General features: G+C 47.8%; 1 protein-coding gene across 4 annotated transcripts in view; it reads right to left on the bottom strand.

The window, feature by feature from the left end:
• The window catches only part of GLB1L3 (galactosidase beta 1 like 3), a 57,704-nt gene extending 46,679 nt beyond the window's left edge, over positions 1 to 11,025 (bottom strand). For 3 of the 4 annotated variants that reach the window (XR_010147719.1, XM_063784620.1, XM_024347496.3), the window contains exons 1-4: positions 5,624 to 11,025; positions 5,212 to 5,502; positions 1,586 to 1,654; positions 909 to 1,004 (exon numbers count right to left, since the gene is read on the bottom strand). Coding sequence is in view for 3 of the 4 variants with exons in the window: in XM_063784620.1 (XP_063640690.1) it covers positions 909 to 1,004; positions 1,586 to 1,654; positions 5,212 to 5,502; positions 5,624 to 5,913 (746 nt within the window). In the remaining variant the exon portion in view is untranslated. The remainder of the gene's footprint in view (positions 1 to 908; positions 1,005 to 1,585; positions 1,655 to 5,211; positions 5,503 to 5,623) is intronic. The other variant, XM_001156615.8, reaches the window with a different exon arrangement.
• Positions 11,026 to 16,483: the final 5,458 nt, after the last annotated feature.

Genomic DNA, 16,483 nt, shown 5'->3' with positions numbered 1-16,483 from the left:
CATTTCCACTAAGGGCTAAGGCTTCAGGCTCAGGGCAGGAGCCTACGTGCCAATGATACTCCACCCACTCCAGGTCACTGGGGAAGTGCCAGGCAGGCCTCCAGCCAAGCTATGCCGGGAGTCACTGCTTCCTGAAAACTCCACTCCCCTCAGCTCAGGCTTTCTCTGCCCCTGGAGAAAAGCAAAGACCTCTCTCTTCATCCTGGAGAAAAGCAAAGGCCTCACCTGACTCTGAGGTGCAGAGGTGCTCACTGGAGGCAGAGCCCCAGATTCCCCAGGAAGCCCTGCCCACCACGGGGGTGGCAGAGAGGAGTCTTGGAGTCTCACCCTGACCCTCAGCAGTCTGGGCTGGGGGCCAGAATCACAGAGGAGAGAACAAGGCAAAGAAAAGCAAGAGGGAAGGGAGGGGAGCTGAGGGTGGTCTCACTGCATGGAAAGGCAGCCTTCCCCTCACAAAATAAGCGAAAGATCAGAAGTTTTCAAAACAAGCCGAGTCGTCAGAACCTTCCCTTGCAGGCCTTAAAGCTTCTGGTCCCTTTCTTCCCAGGGCATTTTGAGAAGGACAGAGGAGGCCACAGCCCCTCCTGCATGGGGAAAGAAGAGTGGGAGCTTCTTGTGGCCACCTCTCCCTGCGCACACCCTCTTGACCGCACGCCCAAGGCCCCAGGACCAATGTCTGGAGCTTCTCCATCTGTGAATCGGGGATGACAACTGCACCCCGCCCCCCGCCACCGCAGTACCGCAGGCTTCACACAAGACAACACAGGCACGGTGCGTGGCATGGGGCAGCACACCTCCCATCGGCTCCGTGAATAAAGGTTACTTTCCTTGTTACTAGATTGAAATTCACTTTTTTTAAAGCAAATACTTCGCTAGAACCACGACTCTGGGATTGTAGCCCCGCTTACCTGGGCAAGCCCCCAAGGTCCATCTCACTGCAGATGTAGGGGCCTGGACGCAGAATCACCCACAGCCCGATCTCTGCGGCCATCAGGACGAAGGCCCTAGGGAGGTCCACATCGTCAGCCCCTCCCACGACGGCCCAGGATGAGGCCGGGTGGGGGCCACACACATCACAGGGCGGAGGAGCTGCCTGGTGGGGTAAAGGGATGACTTGGCCCCACCCCCAAAGAGTGGGGACTCCCACACCAGGTCGGTGGCCTGAGCTGCTCCCAGCCTCAGAGCCTCTGCACAGCCCCATCAGGGGCCTGAGGAGGAAGGGTGACAGCCAGGGCACAGGGGCCTTAACAGTGAACCTGACCCAATAGCCTTACTAGCCTAGAGGGGCCGCCCTGCCCCAGCCCAGGCAGCCGGACCCCATGCAGAGTCGGGTGGCTCCCAGGGTCTTCTGCCCCTCTGGGCTGCAGTGGAGAAGTGGGGCCCAGAGGCTGCAGGCCCAGTCCCTCTGGGTGACAGGTAACAACTGGGGAGCGTCTGGGTCCTGGGTGCAGGGCCTGTCACAGTCCTGGAACAGGGCTCCAGACCGAGGTCCCTCCCTGGTTCTCTTTGGTTGCTAATCCATCCCCAGTAGCCACCTCTGTGCCCCTGCCCCTGGCCAGTTCACAGAAGCAGCAACACCACATACTCCAGGTCCAGGTTCCCAGAGAAGTCAAATTTGCCTCTTTCTGGCTCATGCAGATTCCATGGAACATAGCTAGAAGAGGTGAAAGGGAAGTATGATGAGTATCTTCTTATTTCTTCCTCCAAATTGTTAGGTCTGCCCCAAATCCAAGCCAAAACCATGCATAGCTCTATTTTGAAATAAGTTGAAGTTACCAGTGGAAATTAAACCTCTATTACACTAACCATGACCATCTTTAATCGTTCCTTGCTCTGTTATCCAGTTGTGGTTCAAGCTGCCAATTACCCTATGATGCTAGATTTCTTGGGATTTGTATATAAATTCTTCCACTTACTGCCCTATTGTAACACTCATTAAAAGTACAAATTAAAAAAGAGAACAAAAACAAAAATGTCTGCATCTTCCTTATAAATTATTGCTGTGAGTTAGTCAAAATAAGAATAAATGAGGAGTTTCTGTGAAGATAGTGGAGTTACAGTAAATCTAGTAAGGGTACTACCTTTAGACCTTAGTAAGAAGGGCCCCCACGGGACCCTCCCCCATAGGGCTATGAGTAAAAATTTTATTAGGTATACCAGGCATAGTTCACTAGGCAACTGTCTTTTTTTGTGCCACTGGCAACATGTTTGAGTGTTATGCCCCTTAACATCATGTTTCCTATAAGCCCTGTGGTTTTTATTACACAATTGTGTGCAGTGCAGAGATTTTTGACAATACATCGTAGAACTGACTGTATGGCCCACCAAGAAGACATACTAATCATGGCCTTCTGTGAGCTTAACAACATGGCTTGTTGTACGTTGTAAGTTACAACATGGCTTGTTGTACGTTGTAAGTTACAACATGGCTTGTTGTACGTTGTAAGTTACAACATGGCTTGTTGTACGTTGTAAGTTACAACATGGCTTGTTGTAAGTAAAGGAGAAGCTGACTGAATTAGAGAGGACATGGATACATCAGTTATCATCACAGTGAAAAGATTTAAAGTACCCCTCTAAGAAACAAAGAAAATAAGCAGCAAAAAAGAAAAAGAAGAAACTTGTAAGGATACAGATTTGAACTGCGTAATTAAAAGTCGGCATGTAATAAATACATAGAGAATCCAGTAGCCAACAGATGGAGCATCTACATTCCCTTAAAAAGCGCATCTGTACAACTAAGTATGAAAAAAGAACGTAAAATTTAAAAGACCAAAATTTAAAATGCATGAAACTGTTGTAAAATATTGGCATGTACTATGTCACAAAGTAAATCTCAACAAATTCCAAAAACCTATATCACATAGTCCATGATCCCAAGATAAATGCAAACAAATTTAAAAATCACAGTTAAAAATAGTAAAATTTAAATAAATAAATAAATAAATAAAACAGAAAGCGTATTCCCAAATAGCTAATAGAAACAACATCAAAACTTAGGAAATATTTGAAAATAAATGACATTCAAAGCACTATATAGCAAAATTTGTGGGCTATATAACCAAAGCAACACTCAGAGAAACATTCATATCTTTGAAGGAATATATTAGAAAACACAAAAGACTGGAAATAAAAGAAGCTAAATTTTAACTCAGGGAAAAAGAAGAAGGAGGTGGAGGAAACTGAGAAGGACAGAGAGGAGAAGATACTAAATTTAATAAAGTAGAGAAAAGGAAATTACACATAACTCAGGAACTGTGAAATATAAATCCGAAATATACAGAGAGTGTTAACAAAGCTACAAGCTAGTTATTTGGAAAGACTAAATAGAAATAGATAAGATTAAGAAAAAAGAAAAAAAACAGCCAAAATATACAATGTGATGTATATAACTTCCAAGTGAGTACAGGAAAGAAAGGAAAAATTTCTTAAGTCCCAGTGGGTTCAAAAGAAGAAAGAAGGCTGGGCGAGGTGGCTCACACCTGTAATCCCAGCACTTTGGGAGGCCGAGACAGGCGGATCACCTGAGGTCAGGAGTTTGAGACCAGCCTGACCGATATGGTGAAACCCCATCTCTACTAAAAATACAAAAATTAGCCGGGTGTGGTGGCGGGAGCCATAATCCCAGCTACTCAGGAGGGTGAGGCAGGAGAATCACTTGAACCCAGGATGGGGAGGTTGCAGTGAGCAGAGATCGCGCCACTGCACTCCAGCCTGGGCAACAGAGCAAGACTCCATCTCAAAAAAAAAAAAAAAGAAAAAGAAAACAGAAAGAAAAAAGAAAGGAAAGAAAAAAAGGGGGAGAGCAGGATGTATTCAAGAAGAAATAGAGGACATGAGTTAATAACCATTCGAAGAGCTATGTCGTCCCCAAACCCTTCACCTCACAAACCACAAAAGATAGTAGTCACAGAGTTTACAGGTGAATCTTAAGAAACTTTCAGGGTAAAGATAATTCTTGTGCAAAATATTTCCAGTAAGTAAGAAAAGATTTATTCACTTTATGAGCTTATTATAAGATTGATTCAAACCTGGACAAGAATACTAACAAAATAAAATTTTAAATCAGTTTTGCTTATAATCATAAACACATTTGAAATAAAACACTAGCAAATAAAGTCTAGCAATCTGTGTGTATGTAATGTGTGCATATCTCAGAGCCAAGCAGAGTTTATACCAGTACCACATGGCTGCTTGACTATCAGAAAAATTGCCGATGTAATTCAGCAATTCAAAAGAACAGTGAAGAAAAACTATATTGCCCCCCCAATACATGCAGTAGCAGCTCTCAATAAAGCTCAACGATTATTTCTGATTAAATTCGTTGCATTTTAAATAAACCAGTTATCAATTTACTGCCTCTCAGCTTCAAATTCACCCTTCAATACCAGCTCTGCAATAAGGCACAGGGCCCTCTAAGCATCTTCTCCTTTACAGTGAGTGTGATGGTAAGCTTGCCACAAAATGGTGGTGGCAGGCCCTCAGGAGGACAGGGCCTCTGATTCTGGAGCAGTTTTGCTTTTCTGTGGTCATACAGGGTGGCTGGTCAGTTGTATACAGGCATGAGGACGACCGTGGTGTTCCCTTTTAAAGGGTGAACTGCTTGAGTCCAGGAGTTTGAGACCAGCCCAGGCAACATGGCGAAAGTCCATCTCTACAAACAATTCAAAAAATTAGCCTGGTGTGGTGGCATGCACCTGTGGCCCCAGCTGTTCAGGAGGCTGAGGCAGGAGGATCACCTGAGCCAGAGAAGTAGAAGCTGCCATGAGCTAAGATCGGGCCACTGCACTCCAGCCTGAGCAACAAACAGAACAACAAACTCTGTCTCAAAAAAAAAATTTTTTTTTGGTTTAAAAACATGCATGTATCTGTAAGTACATATTTATCTGTAAGTGTGCCTTAAGCTTATGTCATTAAACTGAGTGCTCCCAAGGGCGCCTGGTGTTCCTTCATTAGACAGACAGAATCCTGAGGAAATAACCCCCTCCCTTGAGATTCTCCCACTAACCCCTATCCAAGTCTTTGATCACAGAGCAAACTCAGCATGAGACTAAGTGACAGCTGGACGCTTAAGCATTAAATGTATGTGCTGGAAACGACTGTGCGGAAGGTAAGTCCTCACGCTGGGCCCCCAAAATCGGAGGCTCAGGCTCCCGGCCAGGATGCACTTGTAGGGTAACAAGATCCTGGAGGTGAGGGGCCGGCACTCACGTGGTGACAGTATTGAAGCCACAGGCCTTCAGCTTCAGCAGGCGGTCCCTCCAGTACTCCCTGGGCACCCGGAAATAGTGGATGGAGCCCCCGAAGATCAGGAACTTGTGGCCCTCCAGTGTGAAGTGGGGCTTACCCCGACCTGTGCTTTCAGTTCCAAGTCCCACAGATCGATTCTTCAGCTCCAGAGGGGTCAGATGAGACCAATTAAACCTGGAGGGGGCGGGCGAGGGAAAGAAAGTGGAAAGGGAGAGAGGATTCGGGAGAGGGCTCGGAGGCACGGCTGAAACCCTAGCGAAAAAAAGAAGTTTTTGTTAGTAGGACGTGTTCTGTGCATATTCGCGATATTATTTTCTCCAAGAAAGGAGAGATCGCTCCCCTCCCTCCCCAGGAATGTAGCTCTCAAGCAAACCTAGGCGGGGACGGATGCGCTCTTCCAAGCATGAAGTTCTCTTCCTGCTTAAACCGAGGAGCAAAACCTGATGAGATAAATGGCAGGAAAAAGATGCCCGCCATTCTCTTCCAGGAGAGACACGGGCTGAAAGGAGAAAGGACAACAGTGACAAGGGGAAGGTTCTGGCCCCACCAGGCTGCAAGGGCCGGGAAGCTGTGCCGGGGGCGCTTTAGAGGCCAGAGCCAGGGAGGGGGCCCGCGACACAGGCGGGTCTTCCAGGCGGGCCCAGGGCCAGGACAGCGCGGCATCACCCGGCCAGTCCTCTTCAGTCAGGATGAAGGCCGGGGACAGACGTTCAGTCCTAGACCCTACAGACAGGGCTGGGCAGTGCTGGTGGGTGCCTGGGAGAGGTGGAGGCGGGCGCACTTCCACCACCAGCTTCGGGAAGGACACGGTGCCCAGCCGCTGGAGCCCCTGGCCTGCATGCCCAACCCTGATTTTCCGGCATCTGGTGAACAGCCCCTCCGCAGGGTGGGGGTAGCCAGGGGATCTGCAGAGGAAAGCTGGGGAGAGCGGGCTTGGTGACGCGGCCTGTCGCGGCGCGTGCCTGGGGCGCGTGGCTGGCCACAGAACGCGGGGAGGGTGGAGGCTCCCAGGCACGCGCTGGGGTGGTGGGCAGCCCGGGACGGCAGCGGCGATCCGTCACCTGAGGAGGGGCGAGGACTTCATCGCGGCGAGGCCGAGGCGCCGAGGGTCCCTTGCGGCTTCCGCCCCTCTCCGCTGGCCCCGACGCCGCGCTCGGGCCGGGACTCGAGCCCGGTTCCGCGGGGCAGGCTCAGGTCGGCGCGCTGCGCGTGCAGCCGAGGCGGAAATCCGTTCCGAGGCGCGGGCGCCGGGTCCGGGTCCCAAGGATGCGCGTCGGGCTCCCTACCGCGAGGACAGCCGAGCTCCGCCGGCGCTCCAGGTGTTCCCGCAGTCCGTCCGGGCGCGGACGCCTCTCTGCCCTCGGAGGGAAAGCGGGAGGGCCCTTGGGGTAACGCCCCGACCTCGGGCTTCCTAACCTGGGTCGACAGCCAGCTGGCACCGGAAGGCCGGCGCGTGGGAGAGAGGCGGAGAGAGCCCAGCGCGGGGCAGAGCAGGCGGTCTCCGCGCCGCGCGCACGAGTGGAAACGGCGGGCAGATCCTAAAACGAGGATTCCACCGAGGGCCACGAAGTGCAGGAGAGAGTCCCTGGAGAATTCTAGCTCCCCGACGCGGCTACCTCTCGGTAAACGAGCGAGAATTGGAGCGCAGGGCCTTGGGAAGGCCGTTCCCTCGGCGGGAGCGGCCCGAGCACCGCTTCACAGCCGGTGCGAGCGCGGCGGATGCTTTGGTGACTAAGGAGCGGGACCTGCAGGAGGCAGAGGCCTGGTGGGGCCGTGGACGCAACGCCGAGCTGCCCAGACCCTTCCAGAAAACAGTGGGGACTATTCAACGGTTTCCAGCAGAAACTAAGCAGGTGTTCGTGTTACGGAGATGACTCGGCTGCAGGGTGGAGGCTGGATGAGAACAGGCGTCCTCTCAGGTAGGCGCTCACGGTGGTAACGCCGCCCAGGAGGAGGGCACGGGTTCCGGGAAGACTTGTGAGGTTAAACCGCCAGCTCCGGAGAACTGCGCGCAAGAGGTCGGTGACACAGAGAGGAGTCCGGGAGGCCGCATGTTTCAGGCTGAAGTAACTTGGCGGGGACGTTTATTGAGGTGGGAAACACAGGAAGGGATAGAGGCTGCGTAGAGGGAAAAGGCGGTGGACTCGGTTTTGGAAACGCTGATGTGAAGTCCCTACGATGAAAAAAGAAATCTTCCGATTTCTCCCTTTGAAGTCTTTGCTTCTTCCATTGCAAAGAACACAGCCTATGACATCAGGCTGAAACCAAGAATGTAGTTCTCTGAAAATATTGTGTGTAGGGGAGGGAGTTTATCTTGTCTCATTCCTTACAAGGATACTTTGCTCTCCGACGCCTTAGCTCCCTGAAAGTTTCCTAGATCGTCCACCTTTTCCTCATTTTTTCGACTGCAAGCAATGAACTGTTAATAATTTTGTACAGTTTGGTTTTACAGCCACACACTTTATTCTTCTTTGTCAAGTTTAAAGTATTCTAGGGCTTCTGCCTTCCCACATAAAATTTAGAATAAACTTGTCTGTTTCTACAAAAAGCCATGTTGGTATTTCGAGAGGAATTGCAATCAACCAATGGATCAAATTGAGAATTGTATCCTTATTATGTTGAATCTTCCAACCCATGAACATGGTATGTCTGTCTATTTAGTTTTTTTTTTCACTTCTTTCATCAGAATTGTGTGATTTTTTTCAACATCAGATCCTATGCATGTTTTGTTAGGTTTATACTTAAATATTTCCTTTGCTCTCGAGAGACTTAAACTGTTATTATTTTTATTTCAGTTTTTACATGTTTGTTGTTAGCATACAGAAATGTGATTGTGTTTCTCATGTTGATCTCATATCCTGTGACCTTGGCAAACTCACCTATTAATTTTAAGAGGTTATTTGTGTATTACTTGGCATTTTCCATGTAGATAATCATGTCATCTGCAAATATGGAGAGTTTTATTTCTACCTTTCCAGTCTGCGTGGCTTTTTATTCCTTTTTTTGTGTGTCTTAGTATGATGACTAAAATTTCTGTGTTGAATAAGAGCGGCAGGAACTGACACTGTTACCTTGTCCCCAGTGTCAGCTGGAAAACATTCTGTTTTTCACTATTAAGTATGATGACAGCTATAGGTTTTGTGTACATATTCTCTATCAAGTTGAAAGAGTTTGACAGCTGGGTCTGCAGTCACTAGAAATGCTGTGGTGCTTTATTGGAACAAGCTATGTATCAAGAATTGTGATTTTCTGCAGGCGTTGCTGGAGGAATTTTGACAAAGGTAGAAGAATCAAAGAATGGATTATTGGTTCATTTGAAAGATGACACATCCTGTGTCCTTTTGCCATCTGGGGCTCCCCTCTGCTGATGGAGTATTTGAGAACCTCTATGAAGGAGCCCTGGAGAGTGAAAGTTCCCCCAGATTTCTGTGCTCATTAAACCTGTAGAACTCTTGAAAATGTGCAAGGTGAAGTAACAATTTTGATCAAACAAAGCTGTCAGTTTCTGTCTTGAGATTACAGAAGTAACTCTACAAGGCCAACATCCCAAGCACAGGAAAGACCAGCCACTAGGACCGCAGACCCAGCATCCTGGTACAATTTATTAAAAAAAAAAAAAATCAATATTTTTCCCTTCAGTTTCCATCCAGATAACTGATAATGAAACAAAGAGCTAATTTCCCAAAGCAGGCAGAAAGCATCAAAAAGCTCCCAGAGCTGAGTGTGCAAACTTCCTGTGCCAGTGCTTTGATGTTAATAAAGCACAATTCCTGCTCCTAAATTGCTCTCTTGTAAGAACAGCAGCTTCCAGAAAAAGAAGGCAGCACTTTCTGTTGCTTTAGTAGTGGACAACCCTATAGGAGTTAATGTATGAACCAGAAAAGACAATTCTTGATTTCTTCTTAGGTTGAACTTCTTAAAGAAATGTATGTGACAACTGTATAATAAGAACCCTTGTGAGATCCAAAAACCTGGGTTAGGAACTAATATTATCAGTGAAAAATTAAAGGGAAAGATGATCAACTATTAATATTCCAGTGTCAGAGAGCTGTGAACAAAGAGTTGAGGCAGAGATATCTTTAAGGTTAAAGTATGCAAAATCTGTTGTTTACTTGTAAGATCATCTTTCTAGGTTTATTGATAGTTAATAAAAAGCAGCAAAATTTATAAAAGTGAAAATTTAGCCACTTCTACTTGTAAGCCATCCTTGTTAGAGAAACTCTTTGTTTACTTAAGTCATGTTTACTACAGGAAATGAAAAATGCTCATTTGAGCTATAAAATGGACTCCGTGGTCTCTTAGTAATTAATTTAACCCATGATGACACGCAGTTAACAGGCTGAGACGGAGGGATAGGTAGATGACAGATACATCCCTGCTAGAGATCTTCAGAGCCCTAGCTTTAAATTTTGTCCTTACAGACATTCAAACTTTAAGTAAATTGATAATCTGTCTCCCACAGATTAAAAAATAAATGAAGTGGATATGCACCCCATCACGCAGGGCCACTCCCAGCAGAGGGAAGTGAAGCAGCCGGCCTCCTCCTGTCCCTCCACAGGGTAACTAACGCTCAAGTGCAGGCCTTTCTAAAGGAGGTGCTCAGCCGGCGGCAGCCCAGCTCAGCCACCAGGCTCTGGCTGTTATTCAAATGTGCCTTTTTTAGGGACTGAGTCTGCTAGATGCATTCATTAGTTAAGGAAATGGAAAATCATGCAGAACTCTAGGTGAGAACCCAAGGTTAAAATGTGTTCGCAAGAGTCTTTTCCCCTGGGAGTTGAAGTTAATCAGCCTGATCAGGTCGGGGTGGAAGGCTTCCTCTCTGCATGAGTGCAGCCTTGGTGATGGAAAAGGGCCACCCTTGAGAAGGTAAGAGAGGAGGGAAGATCGCTGTCTCCATGGGGCACCCAGCAAGAGGCTGCTGTCCTTGCAGATAACCTGATCCATTGAGCAAAGAGCTGGATGGGGAGTGTCTGTAAGAATATTAAAATCCTTATCCAAAAGTGATTTATTTTCACCAGGTTTTTTCCTCTGTTATGAATAGCTGACATTTACCAAGCACTCGTGTGCCAGGCACAGTTCTACATGTTTGACATTTCTGTCTATTGTCTCTTAACTCTCACAGCACCAGAAAGCGGGTACCATTAGTATCCCTCCTTTATCAGTGAGGAAACTAGAGCACAGAGGCTTTCAGTGACGTCACACAGCAGGCTGTTGACAGCTGGGATCTGAAGGCCCTGGAATGGAAAGATTCAGTCTCATATTGCCCAATTCAGTTCGCTGGACTCTGCTCAGCAAGCAGCCGCGTGCGAAGCACTGCTCTTGTTCAAACTAAGTGAGATGGCCTAGGTGAAAATGCTTCAGGAAAAGCACACAAATGCACTTAAAGTATAACCACGTGGCTAGCAAAGCAGAAAGTGAAATGCTTCTAAACCATCAGGTCTATAAAATAAACTATGGGAACATGGAAAACTATATCCAAATATTAGAAGGCTTAAAAATTCTTCTGTTTTTTCGGCTGGGCGTGGTGGCTCACACCTGTAATCCCAGCGCTTTGGGAGACCAGAGGTGCACACCATCATGCCAGGCTAATTTTTGTATTTTTTGTAGAGATGGGGTCTCACAGTGTTGCCCAGGTTGGTCTCCAACTCCTGGGCTCAAGTGACCTGCCTCCTCAATCTCTCAAAGTACTGGGATTACAAGGATAAGCTACCACGCCTGGCCAATTTTATTCTTTTGTATGTGGGTATCAGTTACTACAGAATAAAATCCAACTCCTTGGCATACCAGACCCCTTTACAGTTCAATATTGTTTGTGGGGATGGGGAGGGGGCACAATCACTTTCTCAGAGCTTTGGGCCTCAGAAAGTCTTGCCTCTGGTCAGGCTTCTCCCTGAGGAATGCCATGGAGCACAGGGGCTTCCTGAACCCTGCCCTTGGGGCCTGAATCTCAGGCACAGAACTCCTTACTTAAACACTGAAGCCCAGACCCAACCACCTGTCTCGCCACTGCCCTGTTCTCCCACCTTGCCTTGACTCAAATCCTTGATCACCTGCGCTCTCCCCTAAGCAAGCTCGGAACTGTGGGCAGGGAGGGAGGCAATACTGGGCTGCCCCTGTGCAGCCGGTCTGCAGACCTGCCTGGACACCACAGGGCTCCCATGCCACCCGTGTGTAGATATTCCTCCCATCACTAACTCTAAGCCCTGGCAGCACTAACCTGTTTTCAAACTCTATAATGGCATTGATTCCAGAATGCCACATAAATGGATTACACAGTGTGTTGCCTCTGAGTTTGCCTTTTCACTCCCTGTGCTGCTTTTGTTTTGTTTTTTGGTTTTGTTTGCTTGTTTGTTTGTACGAGACAGAGTCTCGCTCTGTTGCCCAGGCTAGAGTGCAGTGGCGTGATCTCGGCTCACTGCAACCTCCACCTCCTGGGTTCAAGTGATTCTCCTGCCTCCGCCTCCTGAGTAGCTGGGACTACAGACGCCCGCCACCATGCCCTGCTAATTTTTGTATTTTTAGTAGAGACAGGGTTTTGCCATGTTAGCCAGGCTGGTCTCAAACTCCTGACCTCAGGTGATCCATCTGCCTCAGCCTCCCGAAGTGCTGGGATTACAGGCGTGAGCCACTGCGCCCAGCCATGAGTTGACTTTTGATGGGATATCTTCCCTGTTACGGTGTGAGATTTGCCAGTAGCTGCAAGAAGCGATCATTGCTGATGATCCTTTTTTTCCAGTCTTTTTCTATTTGTTCAATAAACATTGAGTTCCCTACTATGTGCCAGGAAGGCACTGAGGATGAAGAGATGATTCAAATATGCTTCTCAGACTCTGATCACCTTCAAGTCTGGTGGAAGACTCTTATGCCCACACATTGGTTTACAGACAAAATGGAAGTTTCAATAGAAACTTCCAGATTTTCTGTTGAAAGACCAGAATTTCTGTGTGGCAGGCTCAGGATCTTCATCCAGGTGAGGGTTGGGGAAAGTAACCAGTGGACTGTCTTGGAGCATTGTTTATATAAAGACTTGAGGCAATGGTGATGCCCATACTGAAGTTGGGGAGGCAGAGAACTGAACCATGCCGAAGAGCGCACACTAGAAAATTAACCCCAGGCCCCATCTTTCCTGGGCAGTGATGGCTGCCTCAGACTTGAGACACCTGCTTCTCAGCTGGGGTGGGAATTGGGCATCCCTTTCTTTTCTGTGGGACTAACTACCCCCTAGTGGAGGAAAGCTGAGATTCCTTTCTGTTTGTGGTGATGGGAGGTGCATGCTTTCCGTTCGTGGTGACGGGAGGTGCATGCTTTCCGTTCGTGGTGACGGGAGGTGCATGCTTTCCGTTCGTGGTGACGGGAGGTGCATGCTTTCTGTTCGTGGTGACGGGAGGTGCATGCTTTCTGTTCGTGGTGACGGGAGGTGCATGCTTTCTGTTCGTGGTGACGGGAGGTGCATGCTTTCTGTTCGTGGTGACGGGAGGTGCATGCTTTCTGTTCGTGGTGACGGGAGGTGCATGCTTTCTGTTCGTGGTGACGGGAGGTGCATGCTTTCTGTTCGTGGTGACGGGAGGTGCATGCTTTGTGTTTGTGGTGATGGGAGGTGCATGCTTTCTGTTTGTGGTGATAGGAGGTGCATGATTTTGCACTCTCCCCAGCCCCAGGATGCTCTGGTTCCAGATCCAGAGACTGGGTGAAAGGGGCAGGGAGCTGGGAAAGACAGGGACAAGGAGCTGGTGCATCCACACTCGACACTCACACGTGGTGACAAAGAACCTGGGTCCTGCCTGCAGTGTGGGAGAAGCTTTGAGGGCCCTGCCTTTTCACAGGGAGGTTGCAGTGGCACATTTTTCTCCACTCCAAGCAATGGAAAGACATTCTCTCACCCTGGCTCATTGTGTCCCTCCTCATCCACCCCTGGTGTCTGGGGTTTATTTTCAGTTGGAAGGACTGGCCAGTTGGGCATCCCACTTCATTCTCTGGCCCCCGAGGGTCCCTCTCCGCTTTCTTCTGGTGTGGGTTACTAACCTGGAATTGCTGCGGTGGAGATGCACAGAGCCATGCTGCTCCAGTCTGTTTACCACACCACTGCGGCAGTCCCCCGTCCACTGCAGCAGTCCCCCTGTCCACGCGGCAGTCCCCCTGTCCCCCTACCGGGTCCATACGGACACGGAGAGCTTCCAGCCACACGGGGCTTTTACTGACCACAGTGCCCTAGAATAGCAAGGCTTTCTGGGTGCCAAAGAGGAAACAAATTTGTGGTAAGAATAATGCATATGGAAGTATTTAGGGCCAGGCTCAGTGGCTCACGCCTGTAATCTCAGCACTTTAAGAAACCGAGGCAGGTGGATCACGAGGTCAGGAGATCGAGACCATCCTGGCCAACATGGTGAAACCCTGTCTCTACTAAAAATACAAAAATTAGCTGGATGTGGTGGCGCATGCCTGTAATCCCAGCTACTCGGGAGGCTAAGGCAGGAGAATCGCTTGAACCCACGAGGCGGAGGTTGGAGTGAGCCAAGATTGCGGCACGGCACTCCAGCCTGGCGATAGAGCAAGACTCCATCTCAAAAAAAAAAAATAGTATTTAGACAATGCAAATTTTATGGACGGTGGGAAATTCACTGTGAAGCTGATGAAGCTGAAGCTTCTGGGCTCCTAACCTGTGAAACCTGTATATGGCCCCCTCCTTTTTTTTTTTTTTCCTTTATTAGACAGGGTCTTGCTCTGTCACTCAGGCTGGAGTACAGTGGCACAATCATAGCTCACTGCAGCCTCAAACTCCTGGGTTCAAGCCATGACCTCCCACCTCAGTCTCCTGATTAGCTAGGACTGCAGGTGCGCACCAACACACCCAGCTAGTTTTTACATTTTTTATAGAGATGGGGTCTTGCTATGTTGCCAGGGCTGGCCTCAAACTCCTGGGCTCAAGCGATACTCCCACCTAGGCCTCTCAAAGCACTGAGATTACAGGCCTGGCCTGTATGGACCCCTTCTTTCTAAGACCCTGGGAAAAAATCTTAGCAATGTGCTCATGTGCTTATGTTTTTGTAAAATTGACAAAAGGGAAATGCATTCCTGTCATTTACCCAGAAGAGAGGCAGACCAGAAATATTAGGTGTTCAGCACCACAGACTCCCAGACACAGTCTTAAATACCTTAAAGGTCCTGGGAAGAGTTGTGCTTTAGACCTTCAGCCTGCCACCCGTGTACGTCTAAGAAAGCCCTTTATTCTCTGGAGGGCTCACTATGTTCGTTTATGAAAGAGGTTAATAATGCTAATATTGATTGAGAACGCTTTGCTTGATATGCTCTGTTCTGAGCCCTTTATTCTTCCTCTTGATTCACCAACCATGCTATGAGGTAGAAGCTTTTATGATCTCCAATATACATGGCGAAACAAGCTAAAGAGGGTTGTGGTAATTTTGCTTAAAGCCGAAAGCGACCCAGTGACCCAGTAGTCCCATAGATAGTTTTTTGGATAAACATAGAAATTGACCTTCTGGTGTTAAAGCTTGAACCTTATATTTGTTTTATCTGAGTTCCTTCCTCAGAGACCTTCAGGCCTCTCAAAACAGGTATCAAAGAACTGGAACTCACCAGATCACTACATCCAGACGAGATGCCAGACCCCTCATTCATCACAATTGCCTCCGTGCCCCTTCCTAGTTTCTGCTTTCTTACACATCGGTACATTTCTTCCCTGGTATACGACTCCCTAGTTTTAGTCCCTCAGGGAGATGGATTTGAGACTGAGCTCCCATCTCCGCGGCTGCAGCAGCCGATTAAAGCTTCTTCCTCTCAATACTTGTCATCTCAGTCATCGGCTTTCTGTGCGGTGAGCAGCAGGACCTAGACTGAACCCCTGGCATTTCGGTAACAAAGCCACACAATTAGTCAGTGGCAGAGCAGGCAATCACATCTAGATGTAGGAGTCTGGATCCGGGGCCCAAACTGCGGCTGCTGCCAGCACTGGTAGTTGCTGTTTTCCTCAAGTCAATTTCACGCTAGGATTTCTTGACTGTCTCCTCTGTGCAAGAACCCCTCATAAAAACCGAGAGATTGATACATGGAAAATGCTTTGGAGGAATCTTAGTGTTTTTAAAGTAAAAGTATCATTGGATCAGCACTAAAGTAAAAAAGGCATTTCTAATTTATCAAATCTATAAAGGAGGAAGAGAAAATTTTAAGATCCTGTAAATATTCTTGTGTGTGTGTGTGTGTGTGTATAGTTAGATTTTCCTCCCAACTGTAATAGTTGGAGGCAGTTTGAGGAATTATTAGGATTAAAACCACGTGGAAATCCAATTCTGACCTAAGTCATTGTGTTATGGCCGCAAGGCCTCTCATGCCTCAGAGCACGCTGTGTATGCCTTTGTCCTTGCCGCCTCCTACTGAAATTGTGTCTCCTGTTTCCCAGCCCCTAGTCCATTAGGTCTGTCCAGCGAAGTTGTATTTGGTTACCTGCATGTGTTCTGCACCTATACAGCCCCTGACACACAGGCTTTTCCTTAAGACATTTGTTGCTCTGGTTTTCTTGCTTTTATTTATGAAATAGACAAATGAACAATGATATAAATTAGCTCAAAGTTCACGACGTTCTTGCTACGTTCGTCAAATCCCTTGCCAGGGTACTGGGGAACTGAAATCTCTAAATAACTGAGAGTGATACTGAGAAATGCACTTTTAATATGATTTCACCAAAATCTTATGAAGGGGACACATAGGAAGACATTAACATAGCATTTGTTTTTGCTTTGTCAAAATAGAAGCCTCTCAGGCCTGGAATGCCAGGAAGCAGCCTGACTACTAGCGAGGTCTTCAAGTTCCACAGCAGACAGGTCTGCATTTGCTAACACTTGTCTTTCCTTCCACCTTCCACATCCAGCGTGAATTGCCACATTCCTTGACTATTTCAAGAACCCATTGACTGGTATGTCTTCTGTCTTGCCTCACTCATATTCATCCCACATGTGCATTCCAGAGTGCTCTTATGAATGAATCAATCTCCTATCTTCCGCATTAAAAACCTTCCATGGCTCTCCACTGCTTACCAAATAAAGCCCCACCCTTGGCTTTCATAACTCTCCATCCGGATTCAACTTCTATTTTCCTTCTGTCTCATGCCAACCCCAAACCACAATTAAACCAAAGTGTAAACAGCTTTTACATAAATCCTGTACTTTTCCTGCTCCTGGTTCCTTCCTGTCTGAAATTGACTTTCTTGATTCTAATTAGA

This window comes from Pan troglodytes, chromosome 9, assembly GCF_028858775.2.
Source record: "Pan troglodytes isolate AG18354 chromosome 9, NHGRI_mPanTro3-v2.0_pri, whole genome shotgun sequence".
Lineage (NCBI taxonomy): Eukaryota > Metazoa > Chordata > Mammalia > Primates > Hominidae > Pan > Pan troglodytes.
The sequence above is the reverse complement of the archived record's forward strand: the minus strand, read 5'-3'. Positions and strand labels throughout refer to the sequence as shown.